The sequence below is a fragment of the Mauremys reevesii genome, linkage group 1 (genome assembly GCF_016161935.1).
Source record: "Mauremys reevesii isolate NIE-2019 linkage group 1, ASM1616193v1, whole genome shotgun sequence".
Taxonomy (NCBI): domain Eukaryota; kingdom Metazoa; phylum Chordata; order Testudines; family Geoemydidae; genus Mauremys; species Mauremys reevesii.
Window position 1 is genome coordinate 235,164,484 of NC_052623.1, and position 23,143 is coordinate 235,187,626.

General features: G+C 40.5%; 1 protein-coding gene across 2 annotated transcripts; it reads right to left on the reverse strand.

Annotated features, from left to right (window-relative positions):
- Positions 1–685: 685 nt before the first annotated feature.
- Positions 686–22,493, reverse strand: UPK2 (uroplakin 2). 2 transcript variants are annotated; one of them, XM_039498847.1, is made up of 6 exons: positions 20,583–20,635; positions 13,674–13,837; positions 9,549–9,704; positions 7,572–7,809; positions 5,002–5,081; positions 686–3,226 (listed from the first exon to the last, which is right to left on the reverse strand). In XM_039498847.1, the coding sequence occupies exons 2-6, from the start codon at positions 13,753–13,755 to the stop codon at positions 3,084–3,086; spliced, it is 699 nt and encodes a 232-aa protein (XP_039354781.1). In that variant the 5' UTR covers positions 13,756–13,837; positions 20,583–20,635; the 3' UTR covers positions 686–3,083. The 2 variants fall into 2 exon arrangements, with proteins under 2 accessions (XP_039354781.1, XP_039354789.1); XM_039498855.1 differs by lacking the exons at positions 13,674–13,837; positions 20,583–20,635 and adding an exon at positions 22,419–22,493.
- Positions 22,494–23,143: the final 650 nt, after the last annotated feature.

The following is a 23,143-nucleotide window of genomic DNA, read 5'->3' on the forward strand; positions in this document are numbered from 1 at the left end:
AACCCTTTTTATTACATGAGATAGGTGGGGGAGGAGGGAGAGCTCAAATTTGTAATGAGTATGAACATATAACAATTTAGCAGGACAGTACAATGTAGATTATGTGCATTCCATTAAACCAAGGACTTGAATGCAATTTATGAAAATATGGTAAAGGATTGTAAACTATAACACCAATGCCACTGGACACCATTGTTAATTGATCATTGGTAGGAATTATTCCTCTAACAAATGAATAACTGCTCCAGAGCAGTTGTTGAACTCCCTCTCTTGATATATCACACTCTTGCTATTATGGATTTCATGAAATTCAGCAGCATCATGAACCTGCAGCTGAATTTCCACTGTTTTTATTGCTTTTAAATCCTCATCACAGATTGTCATTTATTTCATTTTGACAGTTATTACTTCATAAAAGTAATCACTGACAGTTACATTTATACTTAGTTGTAAGACTTGGTACCCGATGATACCAAACATAAAGGGCCTGATCCAGAACTCACTGAAGTTATATGGAAAGCTTCCTGTTGACTTCAATGGGCTTTGGATTCAGCCAAAAGAGCCAAATTCTGCTCACACTTACTCCTGTGCATCTCCATTGAAGTCAATGGGTTTGCATGGGTTTGACCAAGAGAAGAATTTGGCCCAATGTATTTCTGTCATTTCCCACTCTCTCTCTCTCTCTCTCTCTTAGTTATAGGTTGTACTTTTATATAATTATGTAGGGGTCTGCCATATTCGCATCTCCATTAAACTCAGACTCCATGTTCTCAATCTATTTTTTTTTCCGGTATTTTTTTCCTTTTGCCACATGATGATGATTGGGAATCTGTCCTCTGTAGCCTATAAAAGTGATGTTTGTTTATATTACATAAAAATGTAATAGAAATGTGCTAAAATGTAAGTGGAGAATACATTTAGGGGGCAAAGTTTAGATTTGACAGTAGCGAGGGCGTGGTAAATTGTGGGTGAAGTGAAGAAAGAGAGCTCATAGTCAAGTTAGTGATAATTTAGGACATAACCCCAGGCCATGTTGTAAATGTGTTTGGTTCTAGCAAGAGTTTTGGACGTAATGTAAATGTTCTGGAAGGATGCTATCTATACTGACAGTTATCGGAATGGCATTTACACAGTTGTTAAAGATAATGTTAAATGTTTAATATTAAATAGCCAATGAGGGAGTAGAAGGCATTTTAATTAAGGTAGCAGAAATATAGATATGGTAAAAGATAGGCTTAATGCTAATTAATCAAGGGTGTTGTTGTAAATTATTTTTTAAAGAATAGCACATTAATTTTAGATTAGCATGCTCATCCACCATCAAGATACCATTAGAAAAAGGATTATTTACCCATTCTCCTCATTCAGGGAATGGTCACCCCTGGCTGCACCATTTCATTTTGGAATGTGAGTATAAAAATGCAGTATATGGTTATATCATACTTCCTGTTTGCTTTAACCATCTATTCTATTTTAAATTTCTATTTTAAATGAAGTCTTTAATTCTATCACTTATAGTGTCATTCACAGTCTTTGACTAAACTAAATTTATCTTTTAACCACCCCAGAGCCTCAAACCTAAAGAATTTGATTTGGTTATTGGTATTATTATTTATACTGAAAATACTAATTGAAAATATTTACACCTCTGAGAGCTCACAGCTGGACCACTTCAGAGGTCTGAGTGCAGTTGCCAAAACATCAAAGCAAATTCTGTCAGCTGAGATGAGGCTTCTCAGCTCAAAGCAATAAAAGCTCTTTCAGCTCAGTTTTAGTGGTTACTTGACAAGTCTCATTAGCATAAATGAAAATTTTCAGAGTGGCCTTGGGCACAGACCCTTCAGGAGAATAACTGTCACTATGGATCAATATGCAAACCATGTAAACTCATCAGGACATCTACAATGTCATGGTAGGGCCTGATCCTGAGAGGTCTTGGGTGTCACACCAGGTCAAACCTAGCAGTTGGAGCCAGAGTCCAGTCACAAGACAGGAGTCAAGAGTCAGCTGGGTCAGGATACCAGAAGGTCAGAAGCAGAAGATAGACTGGGGGTCAGAACCACAAGTCAGGAACCAGAGTCAAGATGGGTCAGGATACCAGGAGGTCAGAGGCAGGAAACAAACTCCAGAACCACAAGGTCCAGAACCACAAGTCAGATGCCAAGAAATCAAGGACATGGAGCCACGAGGCACACAAGTCCCAAGCAGAGTGAAGCCCAGTTGTTCAGACAACTTACTGTTCCTGCTGCCGGCTTAAGTAGGGCCAGTCAGCTGCTTCAGGGCTCTGCCAAATAGACCGCAGGGCAGAGCCTAACCCTGGAGCTGGGCTTCATGGGTCCCAGGTAAGCCATTGTCAGCAGACTGCCAGGTGGCAGGTTGGAGTGGGTTAATGGAAGTTATAGCTGCTCAACATCTCTAAGGATCAGGCATCTAAAATCAACTCCTATACCAGTTAGCACAATGTACCATACATCCTCTCCAGCCAACATGAAATGTCAGACTCAAAGATGGTGGCCTCTGATTCATGGGTGTAAATAGAAATTCACTACACACAGTGAGCCATAGCCCTCAGTGCACCCATAATCCACCATTGCACACCATACAACCACTAACACAGCAGATGTGTTAAGACACAGAGATATAAAGCCTGCCCAAGCACCCTCAGAAATGTTGCTCCTAGAATTAAAAGTCATGCACTGTGGCACATGATATACAACTCCCTAGCTGCATGTCTCAGGTTAATGACGATGGATTTTTGTTTATGGCACCAAAGTATCTTAGCTAAAGAAAGGCCCAAGCCAACTTGGAACCAAACATCAGGGTTGTTTAGACCTAGAGTTTCGGTTTGGGCCCAACTCTAATGTTAGCTCTTGATATAAAAATTGTCACATTGTAAATCAGGCTATATACAGTTTTCATTTGATACATTATACATCTTCAATTCTGATTTATACTATTTCTAATTCTTCATGTTCCCTCTTTAATGCAGCACTCATTATTGTAGATTTTCTTGATTCCCGGAAAACAGTTCATTCAGATTGGTAGTCATTTTTGTTCTGGAAGGCAATCTTGGCTTGCCTGATTTATGATTTTTTTCCTCCAAGAGCTGCTGCCACAATTAAGCCAACCACCAGCACGAACATACCAACAGAAAGCAGTACCGTGATCACTATCATTCCTCCGGCCCGCCCTAAGAATGATCCATCATATGCCGTGAAGGTTGTCACTAAAATGTAAAGACAAAATATTTAGGGAGTTAAAGCCATAGGGGTAGATTTTCAAACAGATGTTTCCCTTTTGCACCCTGGTGTGAGGGTGTAAGTTGTATTATTTAGTAGGGCTGTCATCACAGTTAACAAAATAATGTAAAACTTTAGAGCCTACAAGTCCACTCAGTCCTACTTCTTGTTCAGCCAGTTGCTAAGACAAACATGTTTGTTTACATTTACAGGAGATAATGCTGCCTGCTTCTTATTTACATCACCTGAAAGTGAGAACAGGTATTCTCATGTCACTCTTGTAGCCAGTGTTGCAAGATATTTACATGCCAGATATACTAAACATTTGTATGACCCTTCATGCTTTGATTTGTAGGCTCTAAAGATTTACATTGTTTTGTTTTTGAGGGCAGTTACATTAAAAAAAAAAGTCTACATTTGTAAGTTGAACTTTCACGATAAAGAGATTGCACTACAATACTAGTATTAGGTGAATTGAAAAATGCTATTTCTTTTGTTTATCTTTTTTACAGTGCAAATATTTGTAATAAAAATAATATAAAGTGAGCACTGTACACGTGGTATTGTGTTGAAACTGATATCAGTATATTTGAAAATGTTGGAAAACATCCAAAAATATTTATAATAAATTTAAATTGATATTCTATTATCATTTAACAGTGCAATTAAAAGTGTGATTAATCAACTTTTTTTTAAATCTTGTGATTAATTGCAATTTTTTAAATCGTTTAACAGCCCTACTATTTAGACATCTAAGCATGTGGTTTTTCAGTGCATTCAGGTACTTAGGCCTTGTTTACACACAAACTAGCAGTTTGTCTAAAGGTATATGTACACCACAATCATAGTTGTGATTGTAGGACAGTCTGACATACCGACATTAGCTTTAATCTAGATAGTGCAGCTAAAATAGCAATGAAGACATGAAGGTACAGAGTTCAGCAAAGGCTGGCAATGCAAGTATGTGCCCAGGGTCCCTGGCATACCCGCGCTGCCATGCTGCCACTTGTACAGCTAAAAATAGCAGGGAATTAGCTCCAGCAAAGCTAGCACAGATATCCCAGCCCATGCTGCAATTGCACCTCTGATTTCAGTGTAGTGGTATCCTAAATATTTGTTTTTTTAAGATCCATAATTAAACTGGTGCAGTCTCCAGGTGGAATCTCTCAAATAAATTTTAAAATGGCTTATGTCAATTCAGCTTAATTTAGCAATGAATCCATTTATGCTAATTCAACAGAAGTCAGGTATAAATCAATTTAAGAGTGCCCTCGCCGAGCTTTTGCACTGGTTTAATTTAATCAGTTTTTAAACCAGATTAGTTAAATCCATGCAATTTTATGTGAAGACAAGGCATTAGACGTCTAACCTAGTGCAGGAAGTTGTTGGTTACTTATTTTTAAATCTCAAACAGATTAATTATTAGTTGTTTATTATTATTTAACCCTTATACTGTAGGGATGAATCAGGCTAAATGAAACCACGGGCCTGATTCTCACATGCATTTCACTTTTTTGTAGCCTTTTACACCTGCGTAAATTAACTGATTAACTGCAAAGTGGATACAAACTACATCTGGTGTAAATGATAATCCAGTCCCAAGTTTCTGCACAGTGCTATGAACTGGACAGAGAAAGGTTAGTGTTAAAATACCTTTAGCAGAGCAGCTTATTATCCTGTAACAGGGTGATTTTATGACTCAGAATGACAGGAGCTTAATGAGAATAACTGAAGTGACTTTTTCACTATGTTAGGGACTCACCATTGTTTGTTTGTATGGCATCTGACCAGCCGGTGTGAGCTCTTATTACCGCATTTTCATCCAAAATAAAGAAATTTACCCTTAAATAAGCAGGGGGAGGAAAAAAGTTAGACATTCTCTTAAGCAGGATCATACAAAATACCACTGAATGTCTAGTTCAGTTGTTAGCTCTGGATTGTTTTTAACCTAGGATAATATTCTCCACCATAAACAATAGCAAACTTTTTTTTTATGATGGAAAATTGCTGTCACAGCCTGTTCTCTGTCTTCATAAAGAAGGACCTTCTGACTCCCATCCCACCATTACTTGAAATGGTTCCTTACTAAGATGGGGCCCATGTCCAAAATGTTGAATTGGCATTCAGCTCTAAAGCTCACCTATATTTGGCGGGAAGAGTTTTTGGACCTAGTGTTTTGGTTTGGGTCTGTCACTGTTTCTTACTCACCTAAGAAACTATCCACGTTTCAAAACTCTGCATGGATTCACTCCACCCTTCCTCTTTGACTTCACATCCACCCATATTCTTCTTTCGCCACATTTCATTCTTAATTCATCCATGTAAGTGGAATTCTTTCTTTAATCTCTCTGTCATTTTACAGACCTGATTCAAAGCCCATTGAAATCACTGGAAAGACATCCTTTGAACTGGGTAAGCTTTAGACCAGGCCCTCGTTCTCCACCTATAACTTTTCTCTTTGTCTGAGTTTACAGTTATGAACTATCACTTATGGTATTTGGTAATAAGGAAGTTTTCTAAAGATAATGTGTTGCATTATTTAGAGCATTTTGATTTTCAGAAGAAGGTGCAATGAGGAAAATAGAAAAACAGTGCATGCATCCATTGCATCCACACAAGCTGGCATTGTACACTCAGATGCCCATATGTGCTTGCAAAATGGGATTCTGCCTCCTCGATTCTTAAGGCTATGTCTACATGGCACTTTTGTCGGTAAAACTTTTTGTCAGTCAGGGGTGTGAAAAAAAGACACCTCTGACAACAAAAGTTTTACCAAGAAAAGCGCCAGTATGGACAGCACTTCATCGACGGGAGATGCTCTCCCACCGACATAGTTACCAGCCCTCATTGGAGGTGGGTTTATTTTGTTTTATTTCTCCTGCCAACAAAGAGTGGCATACCTTATAGTAGAGATAGTCTTAGTTGCCCTAGCCTCAGCATAAGTTAGAATAGGTATAGGGATTCTGTAACTTGTAACAGTTGGCTATGAACTCTAAGGCTTATCTCTAGAGTGTGGCAATGTGAACTAGAGGGGTGTGATTTCTGAAGTGCACCAATGTGTTGTGCACTAACTGGCCTGTGCAGACCATGCTGATGTGCAGTAAATGCTCCTCGGTGCACATGATCGTAAATCTACTTCAAACAGCACTCAATTAATGTGCACAAGGGAACTTAGTTAACACCAGCAAGGTCTACATGAGCCAATTAGAGCACAACACCCTGGTGCACGTTAGAAATCACACCCCTCTGCCATGCATTGCTGCACTGTGTAGACAAGCTGTAAGGAACCATACCCATCTGTGAATTGGAAGAGCCCATTCAATTCCCTAGCACACTTTCTAGTCTGTAGTGGGGATTGGTTGGCATGGGAGCCAGGTCTGCCAGCCTTATGCCAGCTCTGAACACACACCCCACTACCTACCAGTGGAATTCTCAACTAGAGCTGGGTAAGAAATGGTTTTCCCGTCCTGCAAAATATGTTGAGATTTTGAAAAATGTGCCCATCCCAAATCAGGACAAAAAGTCAAAAATCTCAAAATTTTAATATTTTTAAATGTACTATGATTAGCTTAAATTTAGAAACAACATGTGTTTCAAACCAGAAAACTGACAGGTTTTTGCTTATAAAATCTCAAAACAGGACATTTTAACAATTTCAAAACTTTTTTCAACATTTTTTCGAGTTCAGAAATTTGTCAGAACTGATCCTTCCCCATGAAAAGTCTCAGTTTTGACAAGTCAGCAGTTTTCAATGAAAAAACATTTTGTCGTCAAATTCCTAACCAGCTCTAGTCTCAACCCAACAGCTCTGGCCAGATTCTGAATACTTTGCAAAGGGGCTGGAACCAGAGGGGAGAATTTGTCCTGTGTACATAAGAGCTCATTTTTGAATGCATATGTATGTTTTTTAAGAGAGCCCTCATTTTGCCTTCCCGGGAATATCTGAGTCCTAAGGTAATTGTGGAGCCTGAAAGGTTCATCTCTAAAACCATTGTGTTTGGTTTCAGTGGGTGTCTAAACAAAATGTATTAAACACTACGGATCATGAATCAGAAGTAAGTAAGTTCCTTTTTTTTAGAGTGCACCTCTCCTGAATTATAGTGGAAATGACTGAACCACACAGGGCAGGAAACAATTCCTAAACAACTCTGAGCCTAGAATGTTTTAAAAAACAAAAACAAATATTTAACCCTTTTTATATTTGCTAGAGAAAGGAAACCCTCTCATGCTTTCATGTTGCCAGCATCACCTTGTGTAAGAGCACTGACTTATCAAAGTCTAATATTTTAGCCCTACCTAATGCACTTTCATTTCAGTTGGCTCATACGGTACCTGTAAATCGACGATGGCTGAAGGGCACGATTGCAGAAGGGGCCTTTAGCTTTTTCACAGACTTCTACCCCAACCTGGTAGCCTACGACTGTGGTCAGCTTGTAGTTCCCATCATCAATGTCCATGCTCACAAGATCCCTGGCTATTCTACATGAGACACTCTTGAATTCTCCCGCAAAGTAAACTTGGGCAGTAGAGGAAGAGTGGAGGGATTTGATCTGATTGGTGTCTGTCACAGCTTGAAAAAGGACGGCATAAAAACTTCACATTAATGATATGAATAATCAGTGCAGCAAGACCATAACCTATTCCCGACGCTGTGGTTTGAAGATGTTATCTAAGGGCTCAAGCATCCCATACAGGGGAGTAAGGAACCATAAGGTGCCCCTTTCTCTCCCCTGTGTGGGCAATATGGGTTGTAATGTGTGGGAGAAGTAGCTGCTCTGGGGGTGTTAGTCCCTAGCCAGTGCAGATAGGCGAGGAGTGGATAGAGCATTGGCCCAGGATGAGCTGACACAGAGGAGGGGAAGTAGGTTGCAGGAAAAGGGTTGGCACAGCTTACATCCTCCATGGAGCAAGTGGGAAACAGGATCTGAATTGGGACTGAGTCATAATTCAGTCCCTGTTCTTTACTCCTCAGCTAAAACAAATATGTCCTGCCCCTTTCCCAGGGACAGATTGCAAGGTGCCAACCTAGTCCTCATTGTCTGTATTAATGAGGGAAGAAAGGATAGTGTGAAAATAGAACTAAACTTTGAAAATGATTTTCTCTCCCAAATTTATAGTGTGCACATAACTCACAGGCCACAACCATGGTGCCTCAACTAAGCAACATTGTGACTAGCCAGGGGCCACAGTAGTATATGGACTGAGCAGTGTGGGTATCTGTAGGGCATGGATTGGATAACATGTCTACTTGCAGGAAGAACTGGTTGAAAAACAGAACTTTACTGGAAATTGTCTTTGAAAAATGTTTCCACCTTTCTCACAGGTAAAAGTTTTAAACAAAAAATTTCTGACTAGCTGTCCCTGAAGGCCACAGCCATGTTGCAGGGAATGAGAAGCCTCCAGGATAATTATAGGGCACAGATGTGATGCCTGTGTCCTGGCCTTACAGAGCCACTAATGATGCCCACAACCCATGCAGCATGAGTGGGAATATGAATAGGGGAGCAAGAAAAGCCCCCAAAAAGAAGCAAGAATTTATTTTTAAAAAAAGAGAAAAAAACAGATGAAAAGGAGAAGAAAGAATGGAGACAGAAGAGAGGACATGTCAGAGGGAGAACAGCCAGAAAAAAAAGATGCTGCACATGTGTCAGAGCATGGCACAAGGATAAAGGTGGAGGCGACTATTGGCCAGTGCATCACAAAGGAGGGTGGTGGACTCAAAAATAACTGGGAACCACTGCTTTAGGGCCTCAGCACCATTAAGTGACTCGCATTGTCTACTGCATGATGCCACAAACTTACTACACAATGATCACACATTATGGTGACCCTGGCACTGAACATTATATAGCCTGGATTTCACTCATAAATTCAATACTGAAATCCAGTCAGGATTACTACCAGTAGTGACTTGAAATCATTGCTATCTGAAGGCAGTGGACTGTGTGACACGGCCTGCTGGTATCAGTTAAGTTGCTGCTGGACAGGTGGCTATATAAAAAAAGCTATCTAACCATAGTTGTCCACCTTTTTGACAGTCCCATTAAAGGGCAAGCATTGATGGGCATGGAGATAAATCTGCCCTATCTCACATAGAAATAGTCCTTCTAAGTCATGGTTGAGTCACATCAGTGAGGGATTGTGAGGAAGCTTGCACCGTTATTGCTCATATTCTGCCTGATCTTCTGTGGATGTCTTGAGGACTTTGGCCTTTGAGGGTGTCAATCTGTCATGGTTTATAACCAATAAAGTAATGACAAGTTAAAAGAATCGACACATCGAAAGAGAAAAATCAAGAATACACCATACCTGGCATAGCAACTTTATCACCAACAGCTGCTACTGCTGGTCTAATCGTGGTGGGTGTGAATTGAGAGGAAGAAATACACTTAGGAATATTAACAATGAAAGATGAACTCATTCTTGCTGCTAAAATCACGCTCGCATTTGGAAAGAAATCTAGTGCTGGAAATAGAAAAAAAAGATAATGTTAGAGCAAATTTGTTTCCATGTAAATATATGATGACCAGGACACTTAGCTAATGGCTATTGATATATTTATTAGAGCTGATGGGGAAATCAGAAATTTTTCATGATGGGAAAAACTTAAGACACAATTTTTTTTTTCATTTTCATTGACATTTTTCATGATTTGGGTTTTTTTTGATGAAAACAAAAATTGTTCAACAAAATGGAAACGTTTTCACAAGAACTTTTTTAGTTGAAAAGCCATTTTCCACTATAAAAATGTTCTGATAGACAATTTTGGACCAGCTTCGCTATTTATCTTGTGCTTTTTTTTTTTTTTAAATGCTATAGACACTCAAGGAACAGATCAAATGTTTAGGAGAGAATCTTAGTTATCTTAATTAGGTGAATGTACCTATGAAGAGCTTGGGAGACAGGAGATGCACTGCAGCGTCACAGCTGCATCACTGCAACTGCACCACTGCACCACTATATGTGTAGACATGCCCTGAATCGAAAACTTAACTTTTGTTTAAATAGCCAGATATGTAAATTCTTTAAGTAAATATTTTAATTAAAATGGGTTTTGCCCAGACTGAAGTAATTTCCTACAACACTAGTGCAAACCAGAAAGTGAAACTGACTAGAAAGGGACTACAAAGAAAAATGAATGATCTAGTCTAATTTCACTCTCCAAGATGTGTGAAATGCAAAGTATAAACAGACAGACTAACTAATGGAAAGTAAATTAGATTTTTTTAGAGTTAGATTTTCTGCTGATCACTTCAGTGATGCTACTGGAGCTATCTGATACGAGTCTCCAGTTCAGCAAGGATGTGTAAAAGGATGTGCTAAGCACAGATCTCTAAGAGAAGGGAAGGGCCCCGTTGGGAGGAGGTGTCTGTATGCATATGATAGGGAGCTCTGTATTCTCTTGGCAGACATTAGAGGGGATGGGAATGGTGGCTGGGGTCCTCAGCACTACACCACCCCACCAGCCTTTTGAGTGGGGTGATGGGGAATTTGAGGGGGAGGGATAGCTCAGTGGTTTGCACATTGGCCTGCTAAACCCAGAGTTGTGAGTTCAGTCCTTGAGGGTGCCATTATAGGGATCTGGGGCAAAAATCTGTCTGGGGATTGGTCCTGCTTTGAGCAGGGAGTTGGACTAGATGACCTCCTGAGGTCCTTTCCAACCCTGATATTATATGATGAGTATAACTTTAAGCATGAGAACTCCCAGTGACTTCAGTGAGACTGCTCATATGCTTAAAGCTAGACACATGCTTAAGTATATTGCTGAACTGGGGCCTAAAACTAATGTAACAGAGTGGAGAATCAGGCCCTTTAATATTCTCTAATGCAGGGGTTCTCAACCCTTTTCTCTCTGAGGCCGCCCACAACATCCTATAAAAACTCCAAGGCCCACCTGTGCCCCATTAACTGCTTTTCTGCATATAAAAGTCAGGGCTGGCATTAGGCGGTAGCAAGCAGGGCAATCACCTGAGGTCCCACACCACAGGGACCCCTGCAAAGCTAAGTTGCTCAGGCTTCAGCTCTGGGTGGTGGGGCTCAGGGCCCCACACTTCAGCCCCATGCAATGGGGCTTCAGCTTTCTGCTCTGGGCCCCAGCAAATCTAATGCCGGCCATGCTTGCTGGCCACCCTGAAATCTTCTTGCAGCCCCCCAGGGGGCCCCAGACCACTAGCTGAGAAAGCTCTAATGTACTGTTAGTAATGACTGGGGTTTTTTTTACATGTGACTTTTAACCTGACACTATTCCCCTTAGTCACCTCTGAGATAAAGCCCTTGGGCTCTCCTGTGCTTGCTGGAAGACCAGGTACAGCATTTTACTCAGCCTGGATACCAATGTAATGTGAGCCAGTTCATTGTTCTCTCTACATGGCCTCTGGCCATTTGTCCTAATGCTAATTCTTTTTCTTTTTGCATTCTGATGTACTGATTTCAGTTGTATGCAGTGTAGCTCTAGCCCTGTGGGTCCCAGGATATTAGGGAGACAAGGTGGGTGAGGTAATATCTTTTATTGGCCCAGTTTCTGTTGGTGAGAGAGACTCGCTTTTGAGCTACACAGAGCTCTTCTTCAGGTCCAGAAAAGGAACTCCCAGCGTCAGTTCCACCTTGCATTTTGTTAGGACCCTGGGAGTCCCTTTCCCCAGACCTGAAGAAGAGCTCTGTGTAGCTCGACAGCTTCTCTCTCTCTCACCAACAGAAGTTGGTCCAATAAAAGCGATTACCTCACCCACCTGACCTTGCCTCTCTGATTTCAATTTTGTTATGCTGAAGACCCTGATCTTTCAGTCCTTAGGCAAAACTCCCATGGAATTTTTCTTGCTTGAGGACTGCAGAGCTGGAGCCAAAGGGCCAGAGCAACTTGATCGGCTTGAACAGTCTTACTTTGGATTTACACTGGTATCACAGAGCAGAATCTGGCCCAAAATGTAAAAATAAATAGTGCCATTAATGAATTACTAACAGTAGATTATACTCTAATACCTCCTTTCATTCAGAAAGAATCAACAGAGTTTTAAAGAATGTACCTATCACTCATCAAAGACCTGATCCAACTCCTGTTAAAATCAATGGAAAGACTCTCATTGTCTTCAGGCAGTATTGGTTTGGGCGCTAAATGAACACATTATTATACACATATGAAATATGCTGTGAGCTTCATTTTCAGAGGCGCTGAGCGCCTGTACCTCCAATGACTGCTGAAAATCAGCCTCTATATAAATACTGAATTCGGGGTGAAGAAAAGGGTCAAGAATAGGTGTGTTTGACCTTAAAAATGTCACACTCCTATAAAGACTAATAGGATCTCTATCTGCACTACTTGTACTCTAAATTAGGGTGACCAGCTGTCCTGTTCTTAAAGGGACAGTCCCATTTTTGGGACTTTTTTCTTATGTAGGGGCTTATTACCTCCCATCCCCTGTCCTGTTTTTTCACAGTTGCTGTCTGGAAACCCTAACTCTAATGATAACTAAAATGCACATATAGATAAATGAAGTGACCTTACACATTTCTCCTATGCATGTGCACTATTTATCTTCCTTTGACTAAGAGACAGTGCAGAACATTACCAACAACTTTCCTGCCTTTAGTATTGTATCACCCTTTGGAAACTGGTTTGGGAGCATTCTGATCAGTGTGACAGATACTGCTGAATTACAAGATTGTTACAATGTATACGTTTGTTGCAGTATCTCAGGCACATTTTTCTTTCTTCTTCTTAAAAACTACACCAGGAGAAAGGAGATCATACATTCTGGTACTTTCCTAATACCATTTTTTTTTATTTTGGCTTCAATCTAGATACTTTCTTTTTGCCTATTCATGTAGCATGGAGTTTTAATTTTTTTCTTTGTTCTGTACGCATATAAATATCAGATTTAAAGCACAAAATTCTTTTCTCAGTTACACCTGTATAAATCTAGAGTAATTTGATTTATTATTAACTTTATTATTATTACCTATTCTTATTGTTTTATATAGTGCCATGTGCATGCATGGAGCTGTACATATCAGTAATTTTTTTAAGGAAAATGTATAATTTCTTGCCCACAGTATGTCAGTGGAAGTTGAAGTCCATGGAGATATTTCAGACCTACACTGGTATAAATGATGGCAGAATTTGGCCTGAAATGGTTTAAAATTCTATATCAAATAGAATTAGGTTTTACAATCAAGGATTCATGTGGGAAATACGTATATGTTCTAATAAATAATTTATTTGCCTGTAAAACTCCTTATATGTATGGCTCTACATAAATAATAATACCAACATCTGAAATAAAACTACATATTGCTATATTGTTTCCTGTTCAGCTAAACCTGGGTTGCACTGTTACAGCATCAATTCAGCTGAGCATTACTAAACATAAATACATTAACTCAAAGCATAAAATCTAATGTAGCTTGCTACTACTGAAACAGAAAAGTGGTACTTACAGATTTTGTCTAAACTGGACAGTTGTACAGCCCATCCTATTCCAAGGCAGCCAGCAAAGCAAATCAGCTGAATTAGCTTCATTGCGATAAGTCTAGCTTGGTGGACAACTGAGAAGTAAGTTTCTTGGTCTGTAGATTTTCTGCCTTGGAAAAGTGGGAGGGATCTGCATTCATTAAACAGGTGCATAGAAGAGGGATGGGAGAAAAGGAAGAGAAGAGACAAGGGAGATGCATGTACTAGATAAAGCTGCAATTCTTGTCACACAGAGAGGCAGCAACATGGGTGTAAAGGTAATGGGAACTTTAAGGACTTAAGCCTGTACTTCTAAGCCCTTTACTGGATCAAGTCCTTTCCTGGATTTGAGCCTAAATGCTCAAGAGAGCAGTGAGAGGACTTCTGCCCATTGGCAATGACCAACCTGCTCAGAGAGCTTTGCATGAGAAATAATTTCTAAATGACATTCAGCTAACAGATCCATTTCATAGAGAAAATCACAACCTAATTTCTTCTTTAAATGAACTAGAGAGAAGATGCTTGTTAAAGATGATGCACACAATTGATATAAAACACATACTGATGAAATAATAACTTACCCAAAACTCTCAGTGCTACCATATCTTTCCATAAGGCACCCAAGGAGAAAAGGAAAGATAAGTGGAAGGTAAAAGAGAACCTATAATCTCTAGGAGTCAGCATTCTAATAGTGGGGAGCTTTGGTTTAGTTAATTTCAGTCAATTTGAGAGGATGACCTATATCCTTTACTCCACTATAAATACTGTATCTTTTTTTGTGGGGAGGGCACAAGATTAGTCATTTTTATAATGCAGGGCTCCTTTAAGTCTACCCTCAAAAGTTTAACATAACGGGATCTTTATACAGTAGATATGAGTAAGTGATAAATTACCCATTACACAGAAATGTATTCCTACAACTTTCAAACAAAGGGTGGGACAAAATCCATCTAGTAAGCAAGAATTTTTTTCTCAATGTATTATACTGTTGTCTGTAAGAGTAGCTTCTATATGTACTTTATGCTAAGAGTGTGGTGAACCCTAGGTACATCAGCTTTATTTTCGGAGGAAATAATATACCCATTTTCTTGAATCCCTGAATATTGCTATAAACTAGAAGGACTGAGGAAGCCTGGATGACATATACTCCAATCCTCCAGGGAAAACTGAGGCATTGGAGGCAATTGCTTAGAATTTCCTACTAGATTTTTGATGAAGCTAAACATAGAATAAAAGTCAAATGTTCCTGTCCACTTTTGGATCGAGAATACTAACCTTAGCTAGGACAGAAACCTTCAAGATAAATGGTGAGGTATGTAGGCCTTGGTGTTGGAAGTTCATGAGTAAATGGAACTGAGTCAGAGGGCAGACTTCCACTTAGTCTGTAATTAATTGTTGCCTGATATGTCTTTCAGTTAAGAGGTAAAAAACAAGAAATCCATTTCTGGTCAATTAGGATCACATAACACAAAATGGAAGTGTTAATCCCAGTGCACTAGCCAAATTCAAGTGTGGATAATGTCGTTTTGTTCATGTAAATTCTGTCGAGAGTATCAATTAGCGAAATGGTTATTAATAGTTATTTGTATTGTGATAGTGCCTTTGGGGCCTCACTCAGGGATCAGGGGCCTATTGTGCTACGCAAACAGATGGGGGCAGGTGAAAGCATCATGTAACAGGAAGACAATTATGATAAGTGTAATAAGCATCAGTCACAGTACACCAGCTACCTCCCCATTGTCACAGTTTTGTATGTCTTTCCCTGCATAGGTCTTTTCCTCTTAAAAAACTGTAGTGTGGTGTAATGTAGTGCTGCTAGCAAAGAATGTCTGCCACATTCCACTCCAGAGCTGGCTGCATTCCAGTTGTGGGTGGGTGGGGTATGAGGTCTATAAAGCATTTTTGTGATGCCTCTGGAAGAAAAGTGTTGTGTAGTGTTGTGTAGTTTTAATATTGTTTTCCCAAAACCATCAGCTGTGGGTAGCTCTCTCTATATAAACACAATGAGCTGTTCTAACTGGCAGTTCCAGTCATAGTTTGTTCAGATTGGTTGCTCTTTAGCAGATTAATTAACTTCCCAACTAAATGTGAGACTTTTTTTTTTTTTTTTTTTTTAGGGACATGGTTCATGTCAAGTCTTAATAGGAGAGCAGCAATGTGTGGATCTGATAATAGAACTTTGTTAATATTTTAACCTTATGACTTAGAAGTTGGGCTAATGGTGCCTCTGTGGCATCAGAATGTGGATTGCTCAATCAAATTCCTGATGATGCTACTGCAGTTCCCTTTCCCATCCATAAATCCTAACTGGAAAGAACTGCAGGCAGTTCCAGACATTCCTTTAAAACTGGTTTCCTGGAGAATGAAAATAGCTAGAGTTTGGTCTTTCAAATGGAAAACCCTGAATTTACATAGTACATTGGGAGGGAAACCTCTGCCTTCCCATTCAGCATACAACAGACTGCTACTCCCTGGTGTGTACTATAATACCACATAATCTTTGGTGTGTAATTTAAAACATGAATCCACTGCATTCAGGGGGTTCCTTTTTTCCATAGCCCAGATAAAAGCATGAGACATAATTGCTACTCAATGATTTTATTATGCTCACTTAGGCATTCAGCCCTTGCAGGTAAATACATTGAACATCAGAGCATTTCTTCAAGGAGCAACATCAGCACTCAGATTGAATGTGGACAGACATGAATGTTGTTTTCTTTCTTAGGGGTCAAGGAGTACACCTTGCAGTAACTCACAAATTGAGAACAGTATGGTTTCTGCAAGGACAGTTGAAGAAGGATAAAAAATAATCTCCAGACCTACTCCATCCTTGGTTTGTTGGCTGAGATTGGTGACAAAATGTGAGATGGTGCTAATTTTGGTGTGAATGGACTGAGACTAACAAACTAATCTCACAACCCCGTGACTGACAGAGTCTAGTAACAACTTTCAGTCACAGCCAGCGTGGGCTGGATAAGAACTGGTGGTTTGTGGGAGAGATGAAAGACTAATTATCCCATTATCATTTCACATAGCCATATAGTATCCCAGCAGGATACTCTCTGGAGCAGGGCCAAGAGAGTCTAGTTCTACCAGGCAAATGTTGCAAGGAAGGATAAGATTCAAGAAGGAAGGGGACGGGGGGAGGGGGGAGCTGCCGCTATCTGACCAGGATCCCAGATCTGAAATTGTTTACCTAGGTTCTATGTTGGTGCCTATTGTAATATTATCTGAGTGTCTCTGTAGTTTCTGAATGTTTACCACCTGACTCTGCACCCAACTGGGACCCAACACAGAATGTGTAAACACCATACAGTGACAGCTGACTGAAAAACAAATGCCTGTAGCTCAATAGAAGATTATTTATGTTTTGTATTGCAATAGGTCTCATAGATCCCTGATCAAGATCAGGGCCCAGTGCTAGGTGCTGTGCAAACACACAAAGATGCCTCTGCAAAGCAAACAGGTGACAAATTCAGTTATATTAAATTCCAAAATAATCCCTAAAATACGAAAAAGGGAAACAGGATGGAAGAAAATTAAAATCAACAAAACTAGCCAAAAGGCTCTAGTAACAAGGCTATATGCAGTGACGATAGCAGCATCTTCCTTCTAAACCTTTTTCTCTAAAAATCAAATGTAGCCAGTGGCTCAAGTAGATCAGAATAAGAGGGGAGCTCACCAGTTTGGATGGTTGATGTTGGCATAGTCCTTGGTGTCATGAAGTAATGATATTGCATCATCTTGTGTGGTGGAAGATGATACGGGAAAGACAATGGGGCAAGGGAATACATGTATCTGAGAGGAGTCCAAGCAGGCCCACAGACATCTAAATGAAATTGTGTGTATGATTATGCAAGTGCAGTGTGAAGCTGTGTAAAGGAACAACTGTGCTCCCAGCAGTCTCCCTTCTGTGGAGAGCCAGAAGGTGTCTGAAGTAGCTATTGTTTCCTCTGGATTCATAGGTAATTGTTATAGAAGGTGGATGTAGCCACTCCTGAGATGTTGCTATTAATTATTATTAATTATGACATTACCTTGAATGTCTTGAACTGTGTGTGCCATCATTTCCACCACCAAGGTCAGAAATTCAAGGCCCTTAAGCTTTCTGTGGCCTTGGCTACACTAAAGGGAAAAAGTTGATTTAAGCTACACAATTTGAGTTATATGAATACTGTAACTCAAATCGACGTAGCTTAGATCTACTTACCGCAGGGTCCACACTATGCGATGTCGACAGGAAATGCTCTCCCATCGACTCCCCTTGCTCTTCTCGATCTGGTGGAGAACAGGAGTCGACGGGAGAGCAATCAATGGTCAATTTAGCAGGTCTTCACTAGACCCATTTGTATCGATCACTGCAACATCAATCCTCCGGTAAGTGTAGATAAGCCCTGTGACAATGCGTGACTACTTTCCCCTGATTAATTTTTTCTCGCTGAGGCTGTTTAAGTTATTTTTAGGAGGAATATCTGTGGATGTGTGCAGTTTTCCTAGCCTATTCAGGAAGATTTCTTTGACACCTATTGCTTTTTAAGGGATTCTTTCTGCTTAAAATTCTGAGATGAAGTTTTACACTGCAACAATTTTGCAATAATTCTTTCTTTTTTGGAAATGGTACTAGTTTTTGTTCAAACCTTCAAGTAGTCTTTGCAGCATTGTCCTTAAGCCTGTGTGACTCCTGCAGTCATACTGGGCCTTGCTCTACAGAGACACCTGTGAGCTGGCAGCCTGATCACCAACCTCAGATTTTCTGTCCATGACAACACTGGCTGGTTCCAGTGGCAGTGGACTGCAACATAGAAGGAATTCCCTTACGAAGTATATACATTAGTTGTCTATGTATTTTTTTAATGTAAAAGATCATGTCTGTATTAACTTCATTTTGATTCTCATGGCAACAAACACCATCCTGCTGCAGTTGCACCAGTTGTGGTTTTTACAACTTAAAAACAGAAGGAACCTAATGTGAATTCTTTCCTTTCTTTCTTTTTCTTTCTTTCTTTGGGAAACCAGTCCCGTTGCTAGTTTAGAGGTGTTTCTCTGCCAGTAGAGCTTGGACTAGTGTCCCTTATGGCCAGATCCACGTGTTTCAGTGGGAATCATCTAGATTTTTAGCAGGCAGTGAAGAGGCTATTTAATTTCCAAATTTGTTCATCTGCTGAAAAAAATATGTGGGCCAAGATTTTAGAACAATGGGTGCTTAAGTCAGGGGCTTAAGTTTGTAAATCAATAAGAGCTTCTGGGTGCTCAACACTATTGAAAATCAGGCCACTCTGTTAGGCACAAGATTCCTAAACCCTCCTTTAGTTCATGTGGTCAAATGGTGTGTTATGTTGGTGTCTGATCTATTTTGTCAGTGCCTGACCCAGACTGTAATCGTCTCAAGGGGAAGGAATGATGTCTTCTTGTTCATGTGTAGAGAACCAAGCACTCTACAGGTGCTCAGTAACCAATGAGCAATAACAAAAGTGGTTGTTTTCAGCCTAGTACTGATAGTGATCACCTGATTTTGGGGTAGACTTGCTAAGTTACAATGAAGAGGCCAGCTTCAAATATAGACAAAAGGAAACATGCCTCCTCCTCAGAGTAGATTCCTCAATCAACCTTCTCCTCATTGTAGATCCCCCCCCCAATGCCTACTCCACCTATGTCTAGTGAATGGTCTGTATTTTGCCTATGCTAAACAAAAGTACAACTAATTTACTACACAGGCTGTGATACTTTCTGCATCCTAATCATTGTGGGCTCATCCATCCCCTGATCCAATTAAAAAGTAATATCCATGTTGCATCAGTGATACGGGACCCTAAATTCACTTCTTGTCCTTGATAAATGTATAATACACAGTGCCTCACCATTTACCTCTGAGAAGATACAATGTATACACTTGGCCTCAGGGAAATATCCAGCACAATCTAGCAACTAATGTATCCAAGAGTGGCTATATATAAAAATCTGTTCCCAATATTTCTTATAAATGGTGAGTTAAGTAAGCTGTAAAATGAGTAAACTAAACTGAAGGTATGTAGGCTGACACACTCTGACCTCGCTTTCCCATTTGCACACTTCAGATACAATTACGTACTTTCCCAGTGAAATACTGGAGTTAGTTGGCTGTTTGGAGAGGTGGAGTGCATCTGTATTATCTTTACGGATAGAGCATGATCAAAGAATGCAAAAACTTTCTCTGCCTGTCCAGTCACCATTATGTGTACCTTTCCTGTAAAAAAGTAATTTCGATTTGATACTCTTCCAAGATTTCACTTCCTGCAAAGCTAGGTAATAGTTCACAGTGGTCTCACAGTACCAACTTATTATTAGCACAATCCATTAGCCAACTCGGTGCTTATCTGATGAACTGTCTTTGTAGCCCACATTTTAGCAGCTGACAAACCTGATGCAAACCAAGCCACATAATAATCCATTGTCTAATTGTGAAAATGTTTGAAACCACAAGTAAATCCTGTCTAGCCATCCCACCCATTCCTTCTCATTCCCCTGCCTCCACACCCAAACTTTACAAGCTCCGCAGACAAGTTTGGTCACATATCTGCTGGCTAATAGCTGTGGCTGTAATTTTTAACCATAGCGAGTTGTAGGACAGAGAGTCTGTTACACAGGTTTAGGGCAACATTCCACAACATTCCAACTAGAGCCTGAACTGAGGGGACTTTAAGAACATAAGAACGGCTGTATTGGGTCAGACCAAAGGTCCATCCAGTCCAGTATCCTGGCTACTGACAGTGATCAATGCCAAGTGTCCCAGAGGGAGTGAACCTAACAGGTAATGATCAAGTGATCTCTCTCCTGCCATCCATCTCCACCCTCTGACAAACAGAGGCTAGGGACACTATTTCTTACCCATCCTGGCTAACAGCCATTAATGGACTTACCCTCTGTGAATTTATCTAGTTCTCTTTTAAACCCAGTTACAGTCCTAGCCTTCACAACCTCCTCAGGCAAGGAGTTCCACAGGTTGACTGGGCGCTGTGTGAAGAAGAACTTCCTTTTATTTGTTTTAAACCTGCTGCCCATTAATTTCATTTGAATTAGCTACATGAGGTGAATTTAACACGCTTGACTTTCATCCTCAGAGATCAGAATATGAATCTTGATTTTGGTTCCAGGCAAAAATATACTTTGTGGTCTCATCATAGCACCCATTTCTTTTATGTCTCAGTTTGCAATGGTTAGCTTGTCTTGCAGTCTCTGCACAGCAGAGCCCCAGGATTGGAATAGGAGGGGGACTGAAAATCAGGACAGAAATGTCCTTATAGAACTGTGTTGGAAAACATAAGCAGCACATATCTGTACTGTGCTTGGCACAAAGTTAATACAGTTAGGGTTATATTGACCCCGTGCAGAGAAGTCCACAGAAGAAGGGATTATTCTCATGCCAGCACAATGGGGTCTCTATTCCAGCTGGGCCTTTGTATATTACCATAATATAAATATTTATTGATAAAATGTGAGCACCACTTAAATCCTCCAAGTAAGACTTAAGCGGTGCAGCATTTTGTAGCCCTTGTGTAGGCTCTTGACACTGATTTAATTTTGACCCTTAGCCCCAAACTTTTATAAACACTAAATTAATTCACAAATACATTATTCAAAAGTTAAACAAATGTGAGGAGAGAACAGAAAAGAAGAATTTCTTTAATTGAATCATGTTTACCATTGGAGTCCTTACCCCTACTGTCTTATCAGTGCTTTGTCTCTATCCTAGAAGATAGACAACTGAATAGCTGCTTTCCCTAAATTGTCTCACAGAGCCCACTCTGCACTGGAGAAAGGGACTGTTGCAATTTTATTGAACCAGTACCAGCTGTGACTCTGCTCAGTGCAGCCATGCTAATTATCCTGTTTTGCAGCACTCTCTACATGCACTGCTAGGGCCAGTGAGGTAGGTGAGACAAACACAAAATTCCCAAAACAAGTCAGGAGCAGATGCATAATGCCTCTGGTCTATATTGTATATTTGCACCTGGTTGCAGTATTAGTTTGTTCCAATGGATGCTATCCAGGGCAAAGATTTGCACATGCACCATGAGGGGCAGGGACTGTACTCTGCTCTATCACCCCACTTGGAATTGCCATGGAGAAGTATCACCTCCTCCCTCATCACAAGCTGCAGCCAACTGACTGACTGTGGGGGCTGGCCAATATTGGGAGCACAAGCAGGTTTGGGTCGGAATCCCTGAAGAGGTAAGGAGCTTAACTTTGTTCCTTATGCTCTATTTGATTTTTTTTTAAACCTTAGTTAGTATTGAAATCTTGAGATGTGTCATACAATTTATCTAAACAAAGCTAGGGGGCATTTATTTTGGTAGCAAACTGAACTCAGAATGATGGAAATAGCATCTAATTTATTGAACTTAATACTTGCTACTTACAGTGCACATGAAGCACTCAACTGTCCCTTGGTGTTGTAATTTGAGAGTACCTATTATCCTAGTGGATGTTAGGTGTGAAGCCAGGCAAAAATTTTCAGCTGAAAAATGTAGCTTTGGGTTGACTGAAACATTTTGCAAAATTGTGCCAATTTAGAAAAATTGAGATGGGGGGTGGGGGTGGGGAGGAATGGAAGTGTCAAAATGAACCATTTCAACATTTCCAAAACAAACATTTTAATTTTTTGGACTAGATTCACAAGGGGATTCAGGTGCCATACACAAAAACAACATAGGGTTGCCATGACTCCCTAATAGGCCAGTGCTCAGGTCTCTCACCTGGGATGTAGGACAACTTGGTTCAAACTCTTTCTTCTTCTTCTTGTTTTTGAACCTCCAGGAAATTGAAAAATCAGTGATTCATGCAACTCGAATTAGATGGCACCTGCCCCTTGCTGTTAGGGACAATGCAGCACTGCTCTGTGTTTATACACAGTGACCAACAAGCCTGTATGCACACATCTTGTTTTCCTTCTGGCTAAACACAAAATTAACCAGTAGGAGCAGAAGTGGCCAAAACAGGGACCAATGCACTGGGGGGGAGGGGTAAAATGAGCCCAGATGGGGCTACCCCACCCCCCAACAGCCCTCTGCACCGAGAACTGTGCAAGGGAGACCCTGCCTCAGGAGGGTCACTAGGATCCCAGCAGTGCCTCCCACCCCCACCGTGTGGCTTGGAGGAGAACTACAGAGAGGAGCAAGCTAGAGACTCCAACTCCTAGGAACAGAAGCAGCCCAGGCAGGGATCTCTGGACACTGCAGTCAGACCTCTGCCCTGTGCTGACAGGCTGTTTGCTCCAACCCTACACCTCTCTCCTCATAGTCTCTTCACTTCAACTTCACTCCACACCTGCCCATTTCACCCTGGCCTCCTCACTCCACACCTTACCATCTTACCCTGGCCTCCTCTCCATTCCCTTCCCATTTAGCTGATCCCCCTAAATTCTCTCCCCCCCCCAAAAAAATATTGTTCACTCTGCTTGTGTGTTCTCAGTGCCATAACA